The following is a 23,863-nucleotide window of genomic DNA, read 5'->3' as shown; positions in this document are numbered from 1 at the left end:
TTGTTTGACTTCTATCTTTTTCAAGGATTTTTACTCTGTTCCACGAACTATTCTACCTCATGGTGCCTCATTTCATGGACATCTTTTAACTCTCAACGTCACGTATGAGTCTACCAAAGATACCTTCACTGTAGAGGTAGGTTTACGTTAGCCCTGTAGCCATTTTCATACTGTCTTGTTTCCTTCCCAAGAGCACTGTGGAGCGGGATAGCTCCACGGGGAACTATTCTGCAAGCTGTTTAGCAAACAAATATAGACTAAAGGCCTGCAGCGAAAGGGAACTGATGGGTGTACAGAGGCACATGAGTAAGTGTATAATATAGCATCAGGTGGTGATGAGTGTTCTAAAGAATAAGAATAAAGCAGAATAATTTGGTAGAGAGCCAACGCATATGTGTGAAATGTCATCAAATGGGCAGGGAAGTTCTCTCCAAGGTGGTGACATCTGAACAAAGATGGAACGAAGTGACAACAAATAGTTTCTGCGGAAGAGCATTCCAAGCAAAGGGAGCAGCAGGTACTGAGGCCCTGGCGAGGGACTTGCGTGGCTCACTGAGTGACAAGCAAGGTGGCTGGTGTGAGGGGAGTGTAGAGAGAACGGGAAAGAGTGGAGACGGCAGCAGCAGAAGGACTCGAGATTTGATTCACAGGAGATGGTGAGGCATGGGGGGTGGGAAGACAGGACATTGAATTGCGGCGGAAGGGAAGCCTTACAGGGCGGGGAGTTTTGTCCGTGGGTCCTCTGCTCTGTTCCCAGCTTCTGGAACAGTGCCTGGTACGTAGTCCGTGCTCACTAGCAGTTGTTTAAACGGACAAGTAAACAAAAGACTCCCAACAGCGTTTAATTTTGTCGTACAGGCTCACAGTAATGAAACCATAGGGAGCGTGCGATGGAAGATAGCCAAGCAGTTGTGCTCACCTGTGGACAACATACAGATATTTACAAACGATAGTCTGGTAGGTTTAAACCCACACTCTGTGGCCCTTCAGCCTGCTGTCAATGCCTTCCTCTTCCTGCCAGTAATTAAGAAACCACTTTTTGCAGCTGACCGTGAATAAAGATCAAAAGCTCCTCCACCAGCTGGGCTTTTCTGATGAACAGATCCTCACGGTGAAGACTTCGGGCAGCGGGACCCCATCCGGCAGCTCCGCGGACTCCTCGACCAGCTCCAGCAGCAGCGGCAGTGGGGCCTTTAGCTCATCGTACGCCATGGAGCAGGTACGGGGTGCCGGAGTCAGGTGACCAGTCAGAATTTAGGAAGCCCCCAGAGACTTGGATGACCGGGTCCTCTTCTCCCAGACACGTCCTGACCAATGAGGTTCCTAAGGGAATGAGCGTAGACAGAGAAGAGGCCAAAGGACCGAGCCAGGGAACTTCTTTGTATAGAGATCGAGGGTGAAGAGGACCCAGCAGGGGAGACCACAGAAGAGCCAGAGAGGAAGGGGAAAGCCAAGCGAGTCCTGACAGCCGAGTGAAGACAGGGTTGCAGCAGATTGTTGACTGTACCTTTAAAATACACCTAAAACCTAGTTACTGTCGTCTGCCTCCATGGCTTCCACACCGGTCCAGGCCCCCGCCATACCTCGCCTGGAGTGTTCCAACAGTGCCTCCCTGCTCTCCCAGTCTCTTCTCTGTACAGTGCCTGGCAGCTCGGGGTCTTTTTAAACAGCAGTCATGTTGTGCCACCCTCAGCCCAAAGACTCCCAGGACTTCATCTCAGAGTAGGAGCCAGGGTCTGCCGGGCCCCACAGGGCCAACCTCACAGACCTTCGTGGAACCTCTCTGACTCTCCTCCCTTGGCCCCGCCTCGCTCCCACCCCTCCAGCTGCACTGGCCTCCACGTTGGTCCTCATACTTAGCAGCGTCCGTGCACTTGCTCGTCCCTGTGTCTGGAACGTTCCTCCCCAATATCCAGGTGGTCCCTTCTCACGTTCTTCGGCTCTCACTCAAATGTTGCCTTCTTGGTGGCAATCCTATTTACGTTCTTAGCTCCAGCCCTGCACTTCGTATCTCCCGTCCCGACTTAACGTTTTCTTTAACGTACCGTGTGTTTTGTCTTATGTAATGTCTCTCTCTCCCCAGTGAAGTATAAACTCCATGAGAGCAGACTTCTGCCCGTTTTGCTCACTGTTGTATCCCCAGCACCTAAAACAGTGCCTAGAACATAAAAGGTACACAGTCAGGATTTTTTGAGTGATTTCCTGAAATTAGCCCGTGTACTTTGTACCCTCTCTGTGTCAGGACCGAGCTTGGCACCAGAGATAAAAACCAACGAGACTGGCTGTGCTTCTTAGCTTTTATAGTCCAACAAGGAACATCACACCAGACCTATGTAAAGGTATTCTAATAGCATGTGAAGGTTTTTTTTTTTTCATATTTGTATATATATACACATATTGCCTTATTTCCAATTACAAGATCTTTGTGTATTATGTTTTTTTTTACCTTTAGCATAATCTTGCCATTGATCTCCACTCCTCAGGGTCAGTATTAGTATAATGTGTTTGTTTTTTAAGTAACCGTACTTATATTAAGAATTTAAGGAAGATCCCATTCAAGAGTAGCATTATGACAGTTAATTAACAACAGAAAAAAATGTACAAACATCCTTTTACTTTATTGCACTTGGCAGATTTTGGGTTTTTTTTACAAATTGAAGGTTTGTGGCAACTCTGCACCAAGCAAGTCTGCTGGTACCATTTTTCCAACAGCATTTGCTGACTTTGTGTCTCGGTGTCACGTTTTGGTAATTCTCACAACATTTCAGACTTTTTACTATTACATTTATCATGGCGATCTGTGGTCCCTGACCCCTGATCTGTGGTGCCCTACTTGGGGCACCACGAGCTGTGCCCATAGAAGACGGTAAACTTAGTAAATGTTGTGTGCGTTCCGGCTGCTCCACAACCAGCTCTTCCCCTTCTCTCTCCCCCCCTCCTCGGGCCTCCCTATTCCCTGAGACAACAGCAGTCCTGGAATCAGGCCACCATTTTAATAGCCCTGCTGTGGCCCCTGGGCGTTCAGGTGAGAGGAAGAGCGGCACGTGTCTCCCTTTCGGTCAAGAGCCAGAAATGACAAAGCTTAGTGAGGAAGGCCGAAAGCTAGGCCTCTTGCACCGAACGCTTGGCCAACTTTTGAGTGCAAGGGAAAGTTCTTGAAGGAAATTGAAAGTGCTACTCCAGTGAGCTCCCAAAGGATAAGAAAGGGAAACGGCCGCATTGCTGATACGGAGAAAGTGTGAGTGGCCGGGATGGAAGGTCAGACCAGCCACAGCATCCTCTTAAGCCAGAGCCTGATCCGGAGCAAGGCTCTAACTCTCCTCACTTCTTGGGAAGGCTGAGAGAGGTGAAGAAGCCGCAGAAGGAAAGTCTGAAGCTAGTAGAGGTGGATTCACGAGGTTTAAGGAAGGAAGCCGTCTCCATGACACGAGATTACAAGGGGAAGCAGCAAGCGCTGCTGTGGAAGCTGCCGCAGGTCCTCCAGGAGATCTGGCTCAGAGAATTCATGAAGGCGGCTGTACTACACGACAGATTTCGGTACAGATGAAAGACCTCCTATTGGAAGAAGACGCCATCCAGGACTTTCCTAGCTAGAGAGGAGTAGTCAGTGCCTGGCTTCAAAGCTCCAAAGCACAAGCTGACTCTTGTTAGGGGCTAATGCAGCTGGTGACTCTAAGTCGAAGCCGGTGCTCCTTCACCCCTGAAAATCTTAGGGCCATTGGGAATGATGCCTAATCTACACTTTCTGTGCTCTGTAAATGGAACGACAAAGCCTGGGTGACAGCACGTTTATTTACAACGTAGTTTGCTAAACCCACTCTTGAGACCTGCTACTCAGGAAAGAAGACTCTTTTCAAAATACTGCTGCTCAGTGTTCCTGGTGACCCAAGAGCTCTGATGGAGATGTACGAGATGAATGTTGTTTTCGTGCCGGCTAACCCAGCATCCGTTGCGCAGCCCGTGGATCAAGGAGTCATTCATTTCCACTTTCAAGTCTGAAAGTCCTGAGGCTATAGCTGCTATCCATAGTGATTCCTCTGATGGATCTGGGCAAAGTAAATTGAAAAACTTCTGGAAAGGATTCACCATTAAGATGCCATTAAGAATATTTGTGATTCTTGGGAAGTGGTCAAAATAACAACATTTGCAGGAGTTTGAAAGAAGTTGATTCCAACTCTCACGGATGACTTTGAGGGGTTCAAGACTTCCCTGGATGAAGTAACTGCAGATGGGGTGGAAAGGGCAAGAGAACTAGAATTAGAAGCGGAACCTGAAGGTGGGACTGAATGGTGGCAATCCCATGATAAAACCTGAACAGAGGAAGAGTTGCTTCTTATGGATGAACAAAGTGGTTTCTTGAAATGGAATCTACTCCTGTGAAGATGTGAATATTTTTGAAAGGACGGCAAAGGATTCAGAGTATCACATAAACTTAGTTGATAAAGCAGCGGCAGGGTTGGAGAGGACTGACTCCATTTTTTTAAATGTTTATGTATTTATTTTTGAGAGAGGGAGGGAGGAGACGGAGACTCCCAGGCAAGCTCAGCACTATCAGTGCAGAGCCCGATGTGGGCCTCGAACTCATGAACCATGAGATCACGACCTGAGCCTAAACCAAGAGTTGGATGCTTAACCGACTGAGCCACCCAGATGTCCCGGATTGACTCCACTTTTGAAAGTTTTGTGGGTAAGATGCTATCAGATAGTCTTGTGTGCTACAGAGAAATTGTTCGTGAAAGGAAAAGTCCATCAGTGCAGCCAACTCGATTGTTGTCTTATTTTAAGAAATCGCCGTAGACACCTCGGCCTGCACAGCCGCCACCCTCACCATCGGCAGCCATCGACATCCAGGCAAGACCCTCCACCAGCAAAAAGATTATGACTCGTTGAAAGCTCACATGATGGTTAGCATTTTTTTAGCAATAAAGTGTAATTAAGACACGATACATTGGTTTGTTTTTTTTTTTTTTTATATAATGCTACTATACCCTTCATAGACTACAGTAGAGTATAAACGTATATGCACTGGGAATCCAAAAACTCACTTGACTCTTGTAGTATTTGCTTCTTGCTGTGGTCTGGAACTGACCCTGCAATATCTGAAGTATGCCTGTACACAACATCTTCAAGCTTAACATTTTCAAATTATATTCTGAATTTATTAAAAACGTTCCTTTGTATAATGACATTCTGTAGCGATGTCTAGTTTCTTAACTTTATAACCAGAAAATAGTACTTTAATTACATCTACATCTCTTCTACGTGTTGTGTGTGTTTGTACATTTGTACTACTATGATTTTGCTCTTCAATCTTTCATTACCTTGTTTGCTCCTGATGAGCCATGATCAGCTTTTAATGGTGTCTACTCTCCATTCTCTTCATTATACCTGCCCATCATTTTACCTTTCTTCCACTGCCTGCCTTTTGGCGCCTTAGCCCCTCACCTGCAGGCGGGTAGGAGAGAGCCCTGTAAGTAGACGCACTAGAAGGTAGTGGTCCCGCCGGTCTGTTCCCAGGTGTTGCTCCGTAGGGCAGGTAAGCACGCTCTTCCCCTCAAGCTTTGTAGTGGCCAGTCTTTCAGAATTAGTCATTTTATTGTTGGCACAATATTTCTATTTGGTTAGAAAAAGAGAAAATTCTTTCGTCAGTTTGTATTTATATTTTGCTTTTTTCCTCAGGAGAAGTCCCTCCCTGGTGTTGTGATGGCACTTGTATGTAATGTGTTTGACATGCTTTACCAGCTCGCCAATCTGGAGGAGCCAAGGTATGATGGAAATATTTATGAAGCGTGAAAAAGAGAAAGCTATTAAAGTTAGGGAGCCCAGCGTATTTTTACTTTACATCTGTCAGGAACAAATGACTTTGTTCTTGAAACTGACTTACATGACAAAACTTGTATGTGACAAATTTCAGGATAACTCTACGCGTACGAAAGCTTCTCCTGTTGATACCCACTGACCCAGCCATTCAGGAAGCCCTGGATCAACTTGATTCTTTAGGAAGAAAGGTATAAGCATCTTGGACAGTTACCTAACTGGCATGGAAATTTGATGTCATGATTCAGTAGAAATACAACCGGAAATCACTTTAAGGCCATGTGATGCCATCTTTCCCATAACAGCTCTTCTTTAGAAAATTACTTTCACTGTAAATGGAAATCAGAACTTCATGTTGACTTTTAAGAGATCTAGAGTCAGTAACGACATCAAGTTTTAGAACCAGAGGAGATTTGAATATCATGTATTTCCATGTTGTTCTGGTTCTGTATTAAGAAACTGAAGCCCAGAGAGAGGAAGTGTCTTGTCCAAGATCAGACTCTAGTTCTGATTCAGCAAAGATGTTTTTCTTCTGTCATGATGCCTCTCTGAATGTGATTGTTGTGTGTGTTTGAGTTGCTGGCATAATTATATCATTTCATTTTTTCCACAGCTGATATTTAAAGTTCATCTTAATTTCTAGAATGTTGTTCCTCAAGAATTTTATTATGTATTGAAATTGTATTTTATCTGTAATAGTGTTTAATTATGTTCTCAATAAGTTCATGTGGAACAAAGCCGTTAGAAGGTATGCATTCACATTGCCAGTGGCTAAAGGTTTAGATCAGCTCGTGGTCTTGTCATACACGGCCCAGGTATTATTTGTGGGGAGAAGAAAATTAACGTAATTCTAAAACATATCACTAGTACTGGCTAAAAACGTTTTCAAAACTACCACTTCTACAATCTTATAATTTTAATTACCGGTATTTAGTAGTGCAGATGTTAAAAACACGGAAGCAAATAAAAATGACCTTGCTAGTGTTGCCTGGAAGACATTCTCAGACGCATTCATGGTAGGGTTGGAACGCTGTTGAGCACGTACAGTTTGTGTGATGGAATTTGATGTTTTGTTAGTAATTACAAAGCTATGTGTCTTCGAGGTTGATTTATAGAAGATTTCTTTGGTGCAATTATAATAAAGAGAAAAGAATGTTAGAATACGCACTAAGATGTGTTTCTCTCTAATTTGTGCTTCTAACACATATATTCTTGGTTTTCATTCTTGAAAAACTTAGAAAACATTACTGTCCGAAACGAGTTCTCAGTCCTCAAAGTCTCCATCCCTGTCCTCAAAGCAGCAGCATCAGCCAAGCGCCAGCTCGATTTTGGAAAGTCTGTTTCGCTCTTTTGCTCCGGGAATGTCCACCTTCCGAGTGCTCTACAACTTAGAAGTAAGAAGGCTCATTTCTTTTCATTTCATTTGGACAGATTCATTTTCGTTTGCAGATTCCTGCGTTTAGATACCAGAGATAAGTAAATAGGTTTCTACTTGTATTGGATGATCTGTGAAAAAATTAGATTTCAAAAAAAAAAGTAAGAAACAGAATATAAATTGAAACATTTTGTTGTTTTGGGGCCTTAGAAGATGCTCAGGCTTTTTTTCACTTTATACCTATGTATGTTGTTATAGTTGCAAAACAGCATCTAAATAAATAGTGAGGAAGCCTGACGTAGTAAAATACGCCATCGTCTTCCTCTGGAAATTTAGCGAATTGTCTAACACGAGTTGTTATCCTCAGTCTTCTCATTACTAAATGCATCCTAACTTTTTTTTTTTTTTTTTTTTAGATTTTTTTTCTTAACGTTTTTATTTATTTTTGAGACAGAGAGAGACAGAGCATGAGCAGGGAAGGGGCAGAGAGAGAGGGAGACACAGAATCGGAAGCAGGCTCCAGGCTCTGAGCCATCAGCACAGAGCTCGATATGGGGCTCGAACTCACAGACTGTGAGATCATGACCTGAGCCGAAGTCGGACGCTCAACCGATTGAGCCACCCAGGCGCCCCTCATCCTAACTTTTTAAAGACCGATTGTAGTTTGTTGTTCTAAATGAAGCAGCGAGGGGATGGTCAGGAAGTACATTAACCTTCTTATTTCAAGGTTTTAAAAAAAGGTTTAGAAGAATTTAAACGAAAGTACATGTTTATTACCCTCTTTTCCCCAAAGTAGCTTTAAACTAGTAGATTTAGTTCAATAAACATCTGATAACTGTATAAGGTATGCAAGTCATTGTGGTCGCTAGAGGATGACCGCTGAAAAGGCAAGATATTTGCTCCAGAATCTTGAGTGAAACGTAAGGAGGCTACATTCTCTGAGTCTTGAGAGCAAACCGTTGGGAGAGTGAGCAGGTGGAAATAGTCCCGTTCTTGGAGAGCGAAGGGTCAGTCCCTCTTGCCATTTTCGGTATGGAGAAGATAAGGCCCCGAATGATTTTGTTTTGTCCCAAGTTTTATTGCATCTGACAGTCTAATTTGGAGTGTGTCATTCTATTCATTCATTTTTCTGCATCACTTATTGCCTGTGTGTTCAAGCTGTGTTATTTCATATTGGCCTTAAAGTAATCATTCTTGTGAAAAAAACACATGGGGTTCGAAATGAGAAAATATTTAGCAAATGTTTTTAAAATAAAGTATGTCTTTATTTAATGTGGACATTTAAAAATGTTTAATATTCCAAGGCAGAATTGCCAATTAATTTTTGGTCAATTTAAGCTTATAAATTTTTCAGTACTTGCCAGATTTATCCTTTGCCTTTGAATGACTGTCTCAGAAAAGTTAAAGTATAAACCTTAACACCCACATTTGAGAGCACCTAGAAAAACGGAATGGCATGACAATGAATCTGGCTTGTCACCAACTACCTAGGTTGCCACATCTTACAGCCCAAGGACAGTGGTTGTAAAATACCTCCAGCACAGTTTCAGGGAAATCCTTTGATAGGTTGTTTTTTGCTTTAACACAAAACATTTGGAAAACCTAATACTTTCAAAAGCACTTTTTTTTTTTTTTTTTTTTTTTTTTTTTACTGACTCCTGAAAGGCTAATTCCCTTGCATTTCAATCTTCCACTTACATTTGCCTACTAGGTAGCTTCAAAGTGGATATTCCAAATACCCATTCCTTTGAAGAAGTTTTCCTTCTTTACTACATTGTTGTCCATTGAGCATGAGGAGTACGTGCATGTGGCTGTCCGCTCACAGGAAGGATTAGAAAAACACTGTAAAGGATTAGAAAAGGATTGTTAACGCTCATAATCTAAGGTTGAAGAGCCTGTTACCCAAAGAGCACTTTAGGAAGATAGCATCTGTAAAAAAGAAATCCCACGCTAAAAATCTATGCACATACGACCCATGGATTCATAGAAACAGACTTTTCTAGAATTGAGAAGGATCTTGAATTGTATCTACTTTAAAAATACCTTGGGGGGGCGCCTGGGTGGCTCAGTCGATTAAGGGTCGATTTAGCTCAGGTCATGATCTCGCAGTCCGTGAGTTTGAGCCCCACATCGGGCTCTGTGCTACAGCTCAGAGCCTGGAGCCTGCTTCAGATTCTGTGTCTCCCTCTCTCTGTGTCCCTCCCCCACTCACACCCTGTCTCTCAAAAATTATTAAATGTTAAAAAAAAAATTTTTTTTAAATACCTTGAGGAAACTGAGGCAGTGGGTCTTTTTTTTTTTTTTAATTTTCAATCATAACTAAATAAGCAGTTGTTTACTAAGTCTCATACTATAGTATGATTATTTACTAGAAATAATATCTGCCATACCAGAATTTTCAGTTAAGCTTTCCTTTAGGTACATGTGTCAGTGTCATAAAAGGAGCATAGATGTAGGAGGGAGTTTGAAGTCACTTAGCCTTTTGGGTCTCAGTCGTGTACAGTAAAACACATAACACCTGCAGGGTGAGATATAAGAGAGAAGGCATGCTAACAGCCTCATCCTCTTTTGTTGTAGGTGCTCAATAAATAAGAGTTTGAGAATCATTATTAGAGAGCTCGTCTAGCATTTTTAAAAAATATTTATTTATTTTGAGAGTGTACACGCACGTGCACATGCATGAGTGAGCAGGGGAGGGGCAGAGAAAGAGAATCCCAAGCAGGCTCCGCACTGCCAGTGCAGAGCCCAACTCGGGGTCAGTCCCATGAACTGTGAGATCATGACCAGAGCCAAAATCTAGAGTCGGACGCTTAACTGACTGAGCCCCCCCAGGTGCCCCTCGTCTAACATTTTTAATGAATGGGCTATTTTATAAAACTTTATATACTTTTTCGAAAGCATATGTAGCCTATCACACGGAATCTGAAGTGGGCTTTAGGCTCTGCGTTCAGCACAGAGCCCGAAGCAGGGCTCGAACTCATGAGCTGTGAGATCACGACCTGAGTCGAAGTCGGACGCTCAACCGACTGAGCCACCCAGGTGCCCCTGCTCTTATCTAAGCCTGAGAGCCTGAGACATCCACTTTTGCTGGTTTCGTGAAAAGAACACACCAGCTTCCTTCAACAAAACAGATTTCTCTTGCCAAGCGAATAGAACTTGGAAAGTGTGAATATTTCCATTGCGACACATTAGCCTCCTTATACTTCTGGGGTGGGGGGGTGGGAACAGCATGCAGCACTTAAAGAGACTCAGACTCGAGTTATCTGATTCTTTGACTTAGTGAAAGAGTAGTTTCTGCTGGAAATGTTGGGATGATTAATTGTATTTATCTGTTTTCAAGGTTCTGAGCTCCAAACTCATGCCAACAGCTGATGATGACATGGCAAGAAATTGTGCAAAATCCTTCTGTGAGAACTTCCTCAAAGCAGGAGGGTTGAGGTTAGTCTCACTGTGATGTTACACGAGTTGCAGAGAACGGGTGTAGTTATTGTGGCTGGTTTCTCCTGCCAGGCCTTGCTTCTGCCTACAAGGTATTATGTGAAGCATCATGAGAGGTATAATCAGGAGTGACGTTTCAGTCTTCGGAACACCTGAATTCATTCTGTGACTTTTGGTTCTTTGGAGAACCGGCAGCAGCACATCTCCTTCCCTCTGGTAGTGGAGGAAATTCTTGAAGAAGAGAGGAAGCAGATCTGTTTCTGTTCATTCCCACCTCTGTTTCACACCAGGTGAATGTGATTCCTGGTAATGCTGTTACGTACGAGTGCTGTACGAGGCACTCGTGCTGGGGATGCAGAGATAACTTAGATCTCATCCCTGCCCTAGAGCAGTTCATGGTTTTAGCAAACAATAACTAATAGAAATAATAGAAACAATAACTAATAGGCTAATAGAAAGCCCTTGGGGGCGGGGGCAGAGGTTATGGAAGATAGTGCTTAAGTGGTTAAATTTTCATGGGATAATAAGATTAGGAAGCGCTTCACAGAACGTGGCGTTTGAGCTGGGAATTGAGAAGTGAGCAGTCATCCCCTAGGGGGCTCGTGACGAGAGGGCCCGCTAAGCCAGAGAGGACGGGGTGAGCATAGGCACTAAGGTGCGTGGCCTGTCCTGGGAACCACAGTAGCCTGGGGAGGTCCCGAGCACAGGCGGAAGGAGAGATGTATGTAAAGTAGGGCCACCCTGAGGAACTTCAACCTTAGCTTTTAGACCGGGGAACACAGGAGGTTTCAGAGCCAGGCATTGCCTGGAACGCTCGCTTTGGCTGCAGTGGGGACGATGAGTAAATAGAAGTGGGAGAGGTAGAGGCAGGGAGAGCCCTGTGGAGCTGTGGCAGTGGCCCAGAGCAGAGTAACAGGTTGTAAATGTAGGGCGCCGGTAACTGACATTTATAGGGTAACATGGGCAAGTCTTATGACTAGAAGTACTGGAGGAGATTTCGAAATGGCCCTGTGATTCCTAGCCTGGGACAGTGAGCGAATGGTGAACATTTGGTCAGTGTGGGAAGTAAGCGTGGAAGGAGATGGAGGGCGCGGGACATCAAGAGGGACGGATGTGGTTGGTCAGGTGAAGTGCATGCTTTGGCCGCGATGCCCTTGAGGGGAGCGGAGAGCGGCATTGGAGACATGGAGGGGCCAGTGGTGTGTGAGTGGCGTTAGGGCACGAGTGTTCAGCGGTGAGCATGAGGGCAGGAGGTGGAGTCAGACTGCAGGCCGCTGCTTTATGGTGAGCAGAGAAGGGGGTGACAGTGACAGTGACCGGAAGGGAAGAATAGCTGAGGGGAAAGTTGGCTTTTCTGCCTTGCTTTTACCTCGGGGAAGCCTAGGTTGCCTTTGCAGGCTGTCTTAAAAAGAACGACCAAAGGAAAAGGGATGATCCCTGGGGCCAAGTTCTCCTGCTCTGGAAAGAAGCAGGCCTGCCGTTTCCTCAGGTGAGGAAGCCATGAAGGCCGGAGGACCGTTGAAGGAATTCCCGTGGGAGGCCTTGTGGGGAAGAGGCTGAGCCGAGACCTTAAAGGGAACGGGCTTGAAAGAACCCCCAAGCGTATGGAAGGCCTACCACTTGGAGCTTTATTTGTTTTCAGAATCGCAGAGGTGTTCTCAGTGAACACTCATTTCTGATTACTCACTTCCGCTTACAGAGCTCTGGCGTGAAGGCGTTTTACTGCCGGCTTAGTTTTGTATGTCAGTTAACCTCCATGTCAGGCATTGTTCTGAACACTGAGAGCAGAGCAGTGAACAGATAAGACAAACTCCACATCCTTGTGAAGCTTACCGTCTAGAGGGGGGAGATGAACAGTAAAGAAATAAAGGTAAAAGCATATGTCGGGAGGTGAGAAGAGCTGTAGACAAAAATGAGACAAGCAAGAGGGGGCGGACAGGGTTGTAATTTTCAGTAGGGTGATAAGGGAAGGTGTCACTGATGGGGTGATGTTTTGCAAACATCTGAAAGAGGTGAGGAAACAAGACCTGGAGATCCCTGGGGGAGAGCCGTCCAGAAGGGCAGTCAGTGTGTGCCCCTGCGTGAAACAGACCTGGTACCTTTGGAGACCAGCAGTCCCGCGTAGTTGGGGTAGTGGGAAGGAGGCAGAACAGGGACACATGAGGCTATAAGACATAACCAGAGGTCAGCTTATGTAGAATCTTACAGGCTCGCCTGAAGACTTTTTTCTCTGCAGGAAATCAGAGGCCGTGGAGGATTTTGTGCAAAGCAGTGCGATGATCTCACTTATATTTTAAAAGGATCACTCTGATCTTTTGAGAGTAGATTTTGGGGGTGGAGAGTCAGGAGTAGAAGCAGGAAGAACAGTTAGGAAGCCTTTATAGGAGTAGAGATTGTAGCGGATGTGATAGCTTTATTGAGTTCACCAATCCCAGGTATGTTTTTTAACTGTTAGTTCCAGTAATAGGATAACGGTTAATCAGTGAACTCATAGCAGTTAGCGAGAAGGAGGACTATCCAAAATTTTTATCTTTTGGCTAAGCAGGAATCTAATGCTAAAGGGACCAGGAGGGTTATAGGTGTCATGGGAAATCATTGCTAAAAATACGTCTGGTCCATGTGTATGTAAGGACCTTGTAGAAATTGTAAGTAATTGATAACATTTACATGAGCAATTAAATTACTTAGAGAAAATTTCCTATGAAAGAAATACAAGTCTTTATTTCATATTCTGCCCTTTTCTTTTTGTTTTCTTTTAAGTTTGGTTGTAAATGTCATGCAGAGGGATTCCATCCCCTCAGAAGTAGACTATGAAACAAGGCAGGGAGTTTACTCCATCTGCCTACAGCTTGCAAGGTAGGTAAATACATCCTACTAGTCTCCCAAGGCAGTATTTTTCTTCCCAAGCCCTATCATTTTGAGTAGTTATGAAATGACCTCAAATAAATGTAGCTTTTTGTTTCCTTTGAAGATTCTTACTTGTTGGGCAAACAATGCCCACGTTGTTAGATGAAGACCTCACCAAAGACGGCATAGAAGCACTTTCTTCTCGCCCATTCCGAAACGTCAGCCGGCAGACAAGCAGGCAGATGTCCTTGTGTGGTACCCCAGAGAAGTCCTCCTACCGACAGTTGTCCGTGTCCGACAGGTCTTCTATCAGGGTCGAGGAGATCATCCCTGCTGCGCGAGTTGCGATACAAGTAAGCGATCTGTACATTCAAGCAGTGTGGCGTCTTTCCTCTTTGAAGGAAGTTATTGACATGAATATGGCCTTCAAGGAACTTCCAGTGAGCAAGAAAGAGACCACTAGTGCAGAAATGGCTGTAATTCAAGACGGGAACCATCAAGGGTTGCGGGAGTGCTGCAAGGGCATAACATTTGCAGGCCTTCAGAATAAGAACAGTAATCGCCTTCACCCGTGGCTGTCATGGATGATTTTACATAGCAGGTGGCATTGGTGTTAGGCCTCAAAGATAGGAGAGATTACAGATGGCGAAGCATGGAGAATTGTTCCAGCAGGAGGGCAGGTGTGAGCAAAGGTAGAGAGACAGAACAGAGCTTGTAGGGAAGGCCACGGGGTCGTTCACAGAGTAGTGTGGGAGGGGAGAGTGGCAGGTGTCTGAAGGCCTGAGCGTGGAGATCAGTCTCTGTGTCACAGGTAGCAGAGAGACACTGAAAGTCTTTGAACAGTATGGAAGCATGAAAAAGGCTGTCCTTCTGGATGATCTTGGCGGAAAAGAGTCTCACAAAACTGAGACCAGTGAGAAGGTTCTGGAAGTCAGTAGAATAATCATGTTCCAGTACTACCTTTTCTCATGACTCTTTCCATACTTCTTTAGACAATGGAAGTAAGTGACTTCACGTCTACTGTGGCTTGTTTCATGAGGTTGTCATGGGCTGCGGCTGCAGGACGACTGGACCTCGTTGGGAGTAGCCAGCCAATTAAAGAAAGCAATTCTCTGTTTCCTGCTGGAATTCGAAACAGACTCAGCAGCTCAGGTACTGATTTAAAAGGACAGAGTAATGAGCTCGTTGGGCAAGAAAGAAGCTGTAAGAGTAACCTATGCATAGGCTTGTTCAGAGTCACGAGAAGAAAACCTTTTCTCTTGCTTTTGAACATGAGTAAAAAACCCATGAAGCTGTGCACTTAAGACTTGTGCACATTACTGAACTTGTGCCATACTTCATCGAAGAAAACAAGCATTGGTACGCAGAGAGTAAGTGGGGAAACCAAACCAAGCAGAGTTTTTAGCTCACTGAGGGTTGTAAAAGTGCCAAGAGGCGAATAATGGTGGCTGTAATAAAAACGCATCTAGAATTCCTACCTGGGAAAGTCATTTTCTTGATTTGGCTGGTTATTTTCTGCTACGCTTTTATAAATAGCTTTATTTCTCAGCTTCATTTGGTTTCCCTCTTCAGTTTGTGTGTGTGTGTGTGTGTGTGTGTGTGTGTGTGTGTGTGTACCTCAGTATAAAAAAAGTTTCAAAAACGTATGGCATTCTTACAGTGAAGCGCAGAAATGTTAAATGATTTTTCTGTACGGATAACCCATCTAGATCAGGATGAGGAACATTTCTAACATCCCCACAAGACTCTCTCATGCCTTCCAAACTGCACCGTTCTCCCTTCTGTCACCTCAAATGAGTTTCGCCCCATAAGTGCATATTTTGAGTGCCTCCAGATGTGTTTTAAAGCAGTCAGGGTCAGATAAAGTGATTAAGTGTCTCTTGTTTCCTAGACCAAAATGTCAGATTGCCTCTTTGCACCCTTTAATTTCACTTGAGGCTCCTGGGGCGCACTAAAAGGATGTTAGGGTGCCGTGAGGGTCCTGTGGGGTCCGCAGTAACCTCCTGCTTGCCTCTTCCCAGGAAGCAATTGCAGCTCTGGGAGCGAAGGGGACCCAGCAGCCCTGCACGCAGGCATCTGCGTGCGCCAGCAGTCTGTGTCCACCAAAGACTCCCTGATCGCCGGGGAGGCTCTCTCTCTTCTTGTCACGTGCCTGCAGCTTCGGAGCCAGCAACTGGGTATGCAGGAGGCTTGTTTTCCCTTCATCTCTTTTAGGGAAAGGCCAGGTTTCTGTTGGCCTTCATAGATAAGGTCATACTAAGAGAAATGGAAAAGGGGGGAAAGTTGGCAGGTGGAATAAGTAAGAATAGTGCTTAGAGTTGTTAGATTCTGAATAAGTATTTATTGAGTACCTTCTGTAAGCAGGGTTCCACAGTAGGTGTTGAAAGGGCACTATGCCTGCCCTCCAGGAGCTTACTGTCTAGTTGAGGAATTAAGACAACCCACATTTATAGCCCATGAACCACAGAACTAGAATTACATATCAGTCTCTAAACTGATGATGACTCTAGTAGTCAAAGTCACGAAACTTCAGATTTGCCTTTTCATCTTCATTTGTGGGCTTTGGCAGACTGGGGCTGTTATTGATCCTACTTCAACGTTAGAACACCGCAGGGTGTTCTCATCACACTCTCTTCTCTGTCTGTGCCCCTTCTCCCCATGATCTCATCCACCGTCACAGCCCCAAACTCCTTCTAGATGCAGATAATGTCTGAATTTGGAGCTCTGGCCTGGACCACTGCCCCGACCCCTCCACTGGGCTCTTAGGTAGACTTCCCAGGCTTGACGGTTCCACAGCTGAAATGCTCAGCTGGCCCGTATCACACACATTTACCAGCTTAGTTAATAGTGGCTTCATTCTTTCACTTGCTCTGGCCAGAAACCTTGCAGTCATCCTTGATTTCCTTTTTCACACCCATTTCTAATGTGTCAGCACATTCTCCTTCCAACTGTGTCTAGATTCCACCCTCTGGTACCACTGTCACTGTCACAACCCTCTGATCCAGCATCACCCCTTGCTTGGATTATAGCAGTAGCACCTTCACTAATCTCCCTGCTTCTACCCTTGCAGTTTACTCTCCACAGAGTAACCAGAGTGGACCTCCTACCATGTAAGTCAGATTGTATCATTCCTCTGTTGAAAACCTGGCAGCGGCTTCTCAGGTCGCACTGAGTCAAAGCCAAATCTCAATTACTAAGGCATTCGAGGCCAGACAGAGTCCACCCCTTTGATGCCTCTGTGCCTTCACCGTCTACTGCTCTCCCCTCACTCCCTGTGCTTTGGCCACCCGGCGTCCTGGCTGTTCCCCAGCACTCCAGGCACGTTCCTGCCTCAGGACCCTCGCACCGGCTGTTCCCTCTTCCTGGTGTGTTCTTCCCCCATCTTTGCCACGTGGCTCTCTCTTCCTCATTTCCTGCAAGTGTGCTTAACCTCACCTACTTAGTGACATGTTGTTCTCTGCCCGCCTTTTTAACGAAGTCACAACCCTCCCCTCATCCCAGCACTACCTAAACCCCTTACCTTGTTTCTTCTTTATCGCTTACTGTTTTATAGCATAGAATATAATTTGTTTACTTACTATGTTTATCGTCATCATCCCTTCCCCATCTGGACTGTAAGCTCCACAGAGACTTTTGTCCACTTTGTTCCCTAGTGAATCTCTCACACCCAAATACTGCCCAGTATGTAGTAGGCCCTCAATAAATATTTATTCAGCAACAAAGTCTTAATAGCTCCACTTTTAAAAATTGTACCAGCCCATAGGTGTCCTGTTCTTCCCTTCTATTACCAATTCAGACTGCCTGTTGTGTAGAATTGATCATGATGTGTTTAGTAGAATATCCAACCTCTTTGTATAAGACACTCAAGGTAAAGCTAGAAAAAACTTAGACATTTATAGAACGGTAAGTAGTGTCCAAATGGTTAGTTTGAGCAAGAATGCTTTTGAAGACATATATAGGAAGTATAAGTCATTATGAAATGCTTTTGAGCAAATGCCATAATCGTAGATCAATTTTCCTATCATTATTTTAGTGATATTCTCAAATCAAAATGAAAGAATTATAACTTCCCTTCAAGCTTTTTTATCATTTGTAATTGTATGGTAGGGTACATTTTATAGTTACAGGTATTGATAGTTTATCAAGGCGAGATATATTTATAACCATTATGTACGAGACACCGTGCTGAAATGCGCAGGTACAGAGATGACCAAGAGTCTCTCGAGGGGAAACTCAGACGTGTGGAGGCAGTTATGGGCAGTACTGAATTCGATTCCATGTAGAAGAAGAGACGAAATTCTTCTGTAGTTAAGCATAAATTTTTCAGAATTTTGAAAATGCATTTGCTGACTTGTTTCCCACCCCCGATTCTCCTTATTCTTATCGTTAGCATCTTTCTATAACTTGCCCTGTGTTGCCGATTTTATCATTGATATTCTGCTTGGATCACCAAGTGCTGAGGTAAGAATTTTGACCATACTAAAAAATCCCCTTGGTCCTGCTCTGTCGAGGGCCCTTTGGAGACCTGTGACCCTGCGTGGAGTACAGAGGAATGGCATTTAGCCCTCTCAGGAAGTCCTCCGAAGGGGGCGGGGACCACTCTGAGAGCAGAGTAACATTTGGACTGTCTGCCCTCCCTTCTATTCCATATTCAGAAGTTCAGAGACTAGTGCCAGGGTCAGTTGTGGGTGTTTGTAACAAACAAAACGTTACGGCGGCGTTGAGCATCCGCCGCTGGCGTTCAGGGTCAACGTGTTGGTCACAATCAAGAAAGACCAGCTGCAAGCCGTGAACTTTCACTGGATTTTCTCATTCTGATTTTCTTGTATGGCCTTGAAAATTCACTTGGAAACACTTGAAGAGCTTTCTTATTTTCATTTTTATCAAATTATAAAACTATTGATTGGCGTAGGAGAGAAGAATACTTTGGGAAATCCGTTCTCAGACTGCATTTGTTTTTAATCAGCCCTAGGGTATTTAATGTCAACTTTACCATTAGTGATTAAACCGTTCACACCCTTGTAGTATCCTTCAGGTCGTGGACTTTGGAGGAAAATCCTTTTCTAAGCAGTGTCTAAGTGTCGGTTGGTGTATGTCCTTTGCCACTCACGATGTAATTTCAGATTCGCCGTGCTGCCTGTGATCAACTATACACTCTTAGTCAGACAGATACTTCAGCTCATCCAGATGTCCAGAAGCCAAACCAGTTTCTCCTAGGTGTGATTCTCACAGCCCAGCTACCTCTCTGGTCCCCAACTAGTATAATGAGAGGAGTCAATCAGAGGTATGTAATCAAGATGAAAAAGCTCACGTCATGCAGAAAGAGAATCATGATTTGCATGCTGCCCCCTGCTGAGGTCCACAGTGCATTACTCAGATGACAAAAGAATTTCTCCTTTCCTCTTGTACCCTTTGTGCCCCGAGAGAGGGTATTTCCATGCTTATTATCCCCATTCAGGACAGGAGAGTCAGAAGAAACAATACCAGGCCTTCTTCCCCTTGAATTACATCCCATTCTCACCTCCACCCCAGCTGGTCCACCACCCTCAAGAGAAAGAGGAGCTTTCTTTCTGAAAGCTGGTTGGCGAGAGGCTGAAATTATTGGAGCCCGATCGCTGTTTGAAGGTCCGACTCCTCACGTCCTTACATGCATCCCTCTCTCAGAGCAGCGTACTTCCTGACTCCATGTCCATATATAGCTGAGGCATCCTTCTGGCTTTCTTCCCTGGTTTTACATGAGCCTGGGCACGGAGGGAATCTGCGGTCCAGGCTGATAGAGCAGCTCGAGTAAGTCTGTTCTTCCCGCCCCACTGTCCCTCAGTGGGCCAGCCCGCATGCAAGGCTGCCCCGGGCTAGGCCCAGGATGGGAGGTGAGGGGATCCCATGCTGACCTCCACTTTCTCCAACTTAGCTTCACCAGAGAACCCTTGCCGTGGGGCTCATGAGGTGCCACTGAGATTTGTGAAATCGGTGTCCACTTGCTTTGTGTATCTGCTTTACAAATTAGAGCCCTGGAAGGGAAGGCATGTTAGAGCTACTCCAAACCCCTAAGTGTGGCTAAGGATCCAGACCCCTAAATTTGGATCCAAACTCGGTCTTTGGAAGCATACAGTTCAGTAGCATTAAGTATATTCTCATTATTATGGCAACCATCTCCACCAGCCGCTTCTAGAACTTTTTCATCATCCTAAACTAAAACCTTCCGCCCATTAAGGAAGCCGTTGAAGGAAAGACTAATAAACTTGACTCCATAAAAACTAAAATACTCTGTGTGGGAAACTAATACCATAAATCCAAAAGTCAGTTGACCGACTGGCTGTATAGATTTGTAACATGACAGACAAGAAGCTAATTTTCATAATGTATATAAAAAGCTGTTAGAAATCACTAAACAAATGACCCAACAGCCAAATTGAAAAATGGGCAAAAGACACGAAGAGACGGTTCCAAAACAAATATAGGTGGGTTGTTTTGTGTTTTTTTGTTTTTCGATTTGCTAGATTTTTTTCTTTTTACTGCAGCAAAACATACATACAATTGATCATTTTACTGATTTTTAAGTCTGTAATTCAGTGACGTTAAGTACATACACATTGTTGCGCAGCTGTTCCCGCTGTCTGTTCCCAGAACTTTCTCATCATCCCAAACTGAAACTCTGTATCCATAAAACAGTAACTCCCCGCTCATCCCCCCTCCATCCATTCTCCTGTTTCCGAGGTTCCTCCGTGTCATAGCGTGTGTTAGTTAGGGTTTCATTTCTAATTAACACTGAAAAATATTTCCTTTATCTGTTCTTTCTTTTGTTGCCTGTGCTTTTGGCATTGCATCCGAGAAATGATCACCAAATCCACTGTCACAAAGTTTTCCCTCTGTGTTTTCTTCTGAGGTTTTTAGTTTTCACTCTTATGCTTACTTGTTCGATCTATTCGAGCTAAATTCTGTGTGTAACATAAGGTGCCCGCCTTCATTCTTTTCCATGTGGGTAGTCCAGTTGTCACGGCACCTTTCTCCCATTGAATGGTTTTGACAACTGATGAAAAATCATTCGACTGCTGGCTTGCTGACTGATTGGCTCTTCGTTCTCTTCCATTGATCTGTGTGTATCTCCGTGCCAGTATCACATGGCTTCATTGCTGTAGCGTTGTCGAATTCTTCCACCGTTGTTTGTCCTCTTCACCGTGCGAGCCTTTCGCTTCCTTTGCTAAGTGGATGCCTAAGTACTTTACTCTTATTGGTGCTTTTGTAAATGGAATTGTTTCATTTTTCATATTCTCCATTGTTGCGTATGGAAGCAGAACTGATTTTTGTGTCACGATTTTGTATCTTGCTGCATTTACTGATGAACTCTAAACCTTTCTGTGGGGACTCTGGGGTTTTCCACATGTAGGATCACGTCATCCACAAACCGAGACTTGTACCTCTGCGTAAGCCATTTTTTAAGAAGTGAGCTATTGCACCTGTGCTTTTTGTAAGACTCCGATTATTTAATAGAACTGAAATTTAAGAGTTTGATTTGATATTAAATTTCTCAAAACTCAGGAAAGAAAGAAAGCATTGGATGAGGTTTTAACATACCTTCTCAAAGAATCTCTTGGATGTAGAGCATTTAACTTCACCTAAAATTGAATCTTTAGTTGTATGTTTTTATAATTTGAAATGGTGTTTCACAACTTACTCTAATGGCCGTGTTTGATACATGTTTTCCTTAACAGTGATGACGACAATGGCTCTTTCTGTGGTCTATGTGCCGCGCAGCAGGCCAGGTTCATTGCATATAGTCATCCTGTAATGCTCACAATGGACAAATGAGTTTGACAGTCTTATTGTCTCTTTAATCATCGTATTTCTCGGTTCATTATCTTTTCTCATCATTAGTGCATTCTTGAGCCGTGTGTGTGTGTGTGTGTGTGTGTGTATGTGTATGTTTGTGCATGTTTATTTCCAACACTCTAACAAGCATTTTAGAAATTAGAAACCAGACACATTGTCCCTAGACACCCAACTGTAAGTGGTGGAGCCAGGGTTCGAACCAAGGTCGCCTGACTTTAAAACTTGTGCTCTTTCCTGAGATCATGACAGAGAAGCTTCACTGACCACCCTGGATAAAAGAATTTACCTTCTGTTTTTTTCTCTTACTGCACTCTGTTTGCCTTCTTAATATCACCTTTTGACATATGTATTTTCTAATGTGTTGACTGTCTTTTTTGTTCTTTGTCAGCTCTTCTAAAACAGTTGCAAGCATATAGTGGTGCCTGGTCAATGTCGGTTGCTATTTGACTGAATGAGTGTAATCTGTGCATTATGTGTGCAGTCAGCCTGTATATCATCACAAAATGTGAGACTTGGTAATACTGTTTCCCCTCTTTACACTGTAATTTCTATAGTGTATCTGTATCAGCAAAGTCACGAGTGTATTTCTTGCTAAGATATGGAAGTTGAATTCACGTAAAAGCGGTTATTTCATGCTTAGGAAAATTCCCTTGTTCAGCTGTTTTATGAGCCTTTTCTTACAAGGGAGATGCTTTTTCTTTCAAAATCTGACATTTTTTAATACTTGAAATCTTATCTTTTTTTAGACTACTATCTCAGTGTATGGAGTATTTTGATCTAAGGTGCCAATTATTAGATGATCTGACAAGTAAGTAAATGTCTAACTTTGATTCATGTAGGGGGAGGGGAGAGGGAAGAGTAGAAAAGAGAGCCAAATGGACATTTCTAAATCTGACTGAGTGTATCTTAGATAAAAGTGAGATTATAATCACTGTTCGAAGTTGAGTTTTATTTTCTTGAAAATAGCATGCAAACCCATATACCAGTTCTCTGTTCTCCAATTATATATGTAACCAATAATGTGTTGAGAAGATTTGTTGGTTTTAAAAATTGTCAAAGACACGTGTTTTAATTATGCTGATATGGGGCGGGGGGGGTGCGGAAGAGGGGAAAGTGGGTGATGGGCCTTGAGGAGGGCACATTTTGGGATGAGCACTGGGTGTTGCACGTAAGCGATGAACCACGGGAACCTACCCTGGAAACCAAGGGCACTCTTTACGCGCTGTATGTTAGCCAATTGGACAATAAATTATATTAAAAAAAGAAAAAAGAATGACTGGAAAACATGTTGATACTGAATAAAATTACTTTCTTCTTTGAAGAAAAAAATAGTAATAATTACACTGATACAGAACTATTAGGAAGAATCTTTTCTCTCTAGCATAGTGAATTCTGACCATTTTAAAGGCTGATCATTGAAGGAAGGAGAGAATCTCTGTTGAGGTATATTGATAATAATAGAAATGTGTGATAGAAGCCAGTTAATTATTTTGTGTCAGGTGATTGAAGTATTGTTAGAAATTTTAGTGTTAGAGCATTTGGATTTTGATTGTACTTTTATATAACATGAATGTATGTCGGGATGCTCTGTGTAAATTTTAGTTGTTTAAATCAAGAGTCTGTTAGTTTATTTTCCACTCTTTACATAAAAGATTTGCCTCATCTTACAGAAAATAAGTAAAGTAAAAATCGGGCCGAACAAAAGTACTGATTGGAAACATTAACTGGAAAAGAATGTCACCGCCGGGCGGTTACAAGAAATACCTTGCACGTATGCTGGCTGGCTGTCAACCTCCACAGTCAGAATTTGCTTGTGAGGTTTGCTGGGGGACAGAGGTGAAAAAGGAAGAAAACCGAGTGGTTTCTCAAAAGAAGCAGATCTTTTTGCCAGCACTTAAATCTGAGAGACACTTGGTGCAGAGGTCTTCGTGTAATGCACACGTGAAGACGTAGTCATTAGTAAGCCTCAGGAAATGTCTCCAAGGCAGACGCCTTCATCAGTTTCCCGAAAGTGTCTCTTGAAAGTGGGAGACACGGTGCTCTGAGCAGGACAGTGAAAAGGTTGTGTTGGAGCCTGAGATAATGTAGTCTGAGTGGATGTCTCGATGCGGGGGTCAGACCTGTTGTATCTGTCATCCAGAGAAGTGAACGGGTGACATGTCCATCTAACAGTTCAGCTGAATGCCACATTCTTCTGCCAGGCCACTGGCAAGGTTTGCTCTCTGGTTTGGACTCGGAGAGGGTGGGTGTTCTGCTTTGCTTCTCGAGGACTGGAATCGTGAGTTGGCTGTATACATGATACATACAACTTCAGAAGGCATGAGCAAGCTATTAACATAGGCCTTCCCTGTGGTCATCGAGTGACTAATGAGGGATCCAGCATCCCTTATCGGGATGTTGAGGGCAGAGTGGGGAATGTGTCTGGAAACAAGCGATGTTTGCCATTTGGGGAGTATTTTGTATATGCCAGTGCCTGTACTAGGCACTTCATACCTAGCACCCTGAGTGTAGGTGTTAGCCTCATTTTGTAAATAAGTGGATTCAGATCCAGTGCCG

The 23,863-nt window shown here is 43.9% G+C and overlaps 1 protein-coding gene across 1 annotated transcript in view; it reads left to right on the top strand.

The window, feature by feature from the left end:
* USP24 (ubiquitin specific peptidase 24) overlaps nt 1-23,863 on the top strand; it is a gene marked incomplete at its 5' end in the record, with an annotated part of 141,451 nt that overhangs the window by 70,414 nt on the left and 47,174 nt on the right. Inside the window, 14 exons of the mRNA XM_040470368.1 lie at nt 26-136; nt 859-957; nt 1,046-1,219; nt 5,680-5,765; nt 5,915-6,008; nt 7,056-7,211; nt 10,533-10,630; nt 13,391-13,486; nt 13,602-13,830; nt 14,470-14,629; nt 15,499-15,654; nt 17,868-17,938; nt 18,601-18,761; nt 22,054-22,115. Of these exons, the coding sequence (XP_040326302.1) occupies nt 26-136; nt 859-957; nt 1,046-1,219; nt 5,680-5,765; nt 5,915-6,008; nt 7,056-7,211; nt 10,533-10,630; nt 13,391-13,486; nt 13,602-13,830; nt 14,470-14,629; nt 15,499-15,654; nt 17,868-17,938; nt 18,601-18,761; nt 22,054-22,115 (1,753 nt within the window). The remainder of the gene's footprint in view (nt 1-25; nt 137-858; nt 958-1,045; nt 1,220-5,679; nt 5,766-5,914; nt 6,009-7,055; nt 7,212-10,532; nt 10,631-13,390; nt 13,487-13,601; nt 13,831-14,469; nt 14,630-15,498; nt 15,655-17,867; nt 17,939-18,600; nt 18,762-22,053; nt 22,116-23,863) is intronic.

The sequence above is a fragment of the Herpailurus yagouaroundi genome, unplaced genomic scaffold, assembly GCF_014898765.1.
Source record: "Herpailurus yagouaroundi ecotype Mexico unplaced genomic scaffold, PumYag 77, whole genome shotgun sequence".
NCBI lineage: Eukaryota > Metazoa > Chordata > Mammalia > Carnivora > Felidae > Herpailurus > Herpailurus yagouaroundi.
The sequence above is the reverse complement of the archived record's forward strand: the minus strand, read 5'-3'. Positions and strand labels throughout refer to the sequence as shown.